This window comes from Limulus polyphemus, unplaced genomic scaffold (genome assembly GCF_000517525.1).
Source record: "Limulus polyphemus unplaced genomic scaffold, Limulus_polyphemus-2.1.2 Scaffold948, whole genome shotgun sequence".
Classification (NCBI taxonomy): Eukaryota; Metazoa; Arthropoda; class Merostomata; order Xiphosura; family Limulidae; genus Limulus; species Limulus polyphemus.
The window spans coordinates 329,666-332,835 of record NW_013666558.1 but is presented as its reverse complement, the minus strand read 5'-3'; the positions used below and the strand labels follow the sequence as shown (position 1 = coordinate 332,835).

Below are 3,170 nucleotides of genomic sequence, written 5' to 3'. Positions count from 1 at the left end.
AGATATCAATCTGTTCAAGTTACTGTAGCCAACAGAGTACCTTAAAATACAAGTATTGTGTATTGTTAAATCAAGTTTATAATGTAACAGAATAGTTTTAGATATCAATCTGTTCAAGTTACTGTAGCCAACAGAGTACCTTAAAATACAATTATTGTGTATTATTATATGTACTATTATTAATTTCAAACGTCGTTGCTAAGGTTATAAATAAAATCCGTGTGTAATACTAAATCTAACATATGTACAGCAGAGTAGTTTCAAATAACAATATTGTACATTTTAACTCATTGTTGCTAAAAGTTTCCAACACACATTTGTTGTATGATTAAATTCAACGGTTTTTAACAACAGTGTTCCTTATTAAAAAAAATAACAACTTCTAAACAAACAGTTCTTCAGTAATTTATGTCATTGCTTTTATGTAGTTTAAAAGTTACGGAAAATTGGCGAATCATTAGAAACTACTAGGCCTTCTATTTGTGATAAAAATCACATAAACTGTATTGTTCAGATTACTGAACGTAAAGAAGTATTCAAAAATTATTTAGGAATAAAATGAAGTCGAGCTAACGGAGTAATTTAAGATACGAACATGCAAGCCAACAGGTCAGAATGTATTGACTCAACGCATTGTTGATGTTCGATTTCGCGTTGAATTAGCGCGTTATGGCCCTGTAGGACGTATCGAACAGAATCGTAACGTATTGATCCAACGCTGTGTCAAAATAGTTAATAATTTGCTAGGCCTCACATTTTTTATATGTGCTCAAAAACGTGAGGCCTAACAAAAATTACGACAGCCTTATTGAGTATTTCGACAATGCATTGAGTCAATACGTTAAGATTCTCTTAGATACCGATGTATGAGGCTATAATGCGTTGTAAAGACATCATGTGATTGAAAACTAAGTTATCATTGACTTGTTCAGCAACACGTTGAAACAACATGTTATGGCCCGATAGCTTGTCACGTAGGAAAGTCGTAAATTGTTAAGACAAATTTTGTCAAGTAAAAGGATGGATTGTGAAAAATATTTTCATTGAATCTTTAATCTTTGACTGTAGCAAATCAGTAAAAGTCTATTGCAAAATGACAAATATATTTTCTTTCATACAACTTTTTAAAGTAAATACATTAAAAAACGAGTTTCCATCCCTCCATTGTTTGAAGTATACATCACATTCCACAAATTACTTAAATCTTGATTATTAACTCAGTTAATTAATGCAAACGGGTTTCTTTCAACCTTTGATAAAAACCTCAAAAAATGTTACTAAATTTGATTTTATTTGTGGATCTATTGATCTTATTCTTCTTCTTTTTGTTGTTGTTTTCTGTTTTTAGGTACAAAACATTTCTTGTTTGTTATCCAAATGGTTGATATTCTGATAATCATTGGAAACTTCTTATCAAAAGTAAGATATCTAAACAAACAACTCAAACCTATAATGAAGACAATGCGTTGAATCATTGATTGAGAGCCTATTAGAGGTACTTTCGGCCTTAATCCCAATAATACATGAAGTTTGGCCAACTTAGGAAATGCAAAATGTTTATTTGTTTGTAATCAAGCACAAAGCTACACAATGGGCTATCTGTGCTCTGCCCATCACTGGTATCGAAACCCGGTTTCTAGCAATGCAAGATGATCTACGTAAGTGTAAAAATTGATAAGAGTAATGTTTGCCAAAAATATATATATATTTGTGTGTATACAGAAAGTGTAGGGATATTTTGATATCAATAGCATAAAGTACACAGATACAAATAAATAATCCATTTAATTATGAGCAATTTACAAATAATACTTTTCACATGAGTTTCACAGTTACCAAATACATTATTAAATCGTTGAATTTGAGCCAGATTTGTATAAATATAAAAATATTTTTGTGGAAGACGTCTGACACATTTACATCAAAATGGTTTTAAGCCTAGAAATAACTCGCTAGGGGAAATGCATTTAATGAACAAATCGTAACACGTTTATATAACAAGATATGATGAAAATTAAATAAAAACCGTCAAATCAAGAACAAAGTTTTATTACCACTATTTAGAGCAAACCCACAGGAAGCTATATTTCTTTTGTTTTTTGAAAAATTATTTTGAAATTTAAGCTCATTTAATGCTCGAGCTTACATAACACTATATAATACGTGCTCTTGCTGTAAACCTATATAACCCACAAGCCAACAAGGGCTGCGGATTTAATATGACATAAAGTATTATACATTTCTGATGCACATTCTGTTAAAAAAGTATTTACACAAAACGCCGGGAGAGTTCGTGTTTTAGTAACAAATTCATCCATTTTGACCAGAGTTCATCATTTTTCTTGTACATTACACACACTAGGGGTTAAGGTGAATGAGAGTCGTCCAGCTTGATTGGTTGAGCCACTGGTAGTTTAAACGTTCGATGCACTCATACTTTTGGGGTTGAATTCCGTTCGTTTATTTTGCGGCTGTATTAAATAAATAATTCAAATGAGTTTGAACGTGACAACTAAAACATGGTAGACGTTTATATGATTTTGACCTGGATGAGAAATGATTTTAATTATTGGTACACAATTTTTAATTAATTCTGTTCTGAACACACTGTACAGATACTTTACGGCAACGATGTACTGATGAAACTCGAAGAATACGAAACACTGTAACATTCTCTCCCATAAGACGTTTTACAGTTACGGTGGCAAGTTGAGCCGAAGTATGATGGGAAGACAAATCATCGTGAAAATAAGAAGCTTAATTCTAAGAATCCAGAAATGAAAACATGGGGAGAATGTGTTATAATATTTCAACCACACTACATATGAAATAACCAGTGCCAACGAGGCCTTTCGCACAATACCAAAGCTCATCAGGCCAGCTGTGGTACGATAGATAGTTGTGGTCGAGACGCTACATATATCACTAGTTTTGAAGAATAAGGACTATTATTGTACGAAATAAGGACTATTATTTTATGAAATAAGGACTATTATTGTATGAAATAGATTGAAGAATAAGGACTATTATTGTATGAAATAGATTGAAGAATAAGGACTATTATTTTATGAAATAAGGACTATTATTTTATGAAATAAGGACTATTATTTTATGAAATAAGGACTATTATTGTATGAAATAGATTGAAGAATAAGGACTATTATTTTATG

The 3,170-nt window shown here is 31.2% G+C and overlaps 1 protein-coding gene across 1 annotated transcript in view; it reads right to left on the bottom strand.

Moving 5' to 3' along the window:
• Positions 1 to 2,171: 2,171 nt before the first annotated feature.
• Positions 2,172 to 3,170, bottom strand: part of LOC106461381 (protein big brother-like) — a 33,224-nt gene continuing 32,225 nt past the window's right edge. Inside the window, exon 5 of the mRNA XM_022388328.1 lies at positions 2,172 to 2,471. Coding sequence (XP_022244036.1) covers positions 2,415 to 2,471 — 57 coding nt within the window. The 3' untranslated portion in view covers positions 2,172 to 2,414. The remainder of the gene's footprint in view (positions 2,472 to 3,170) is intronic.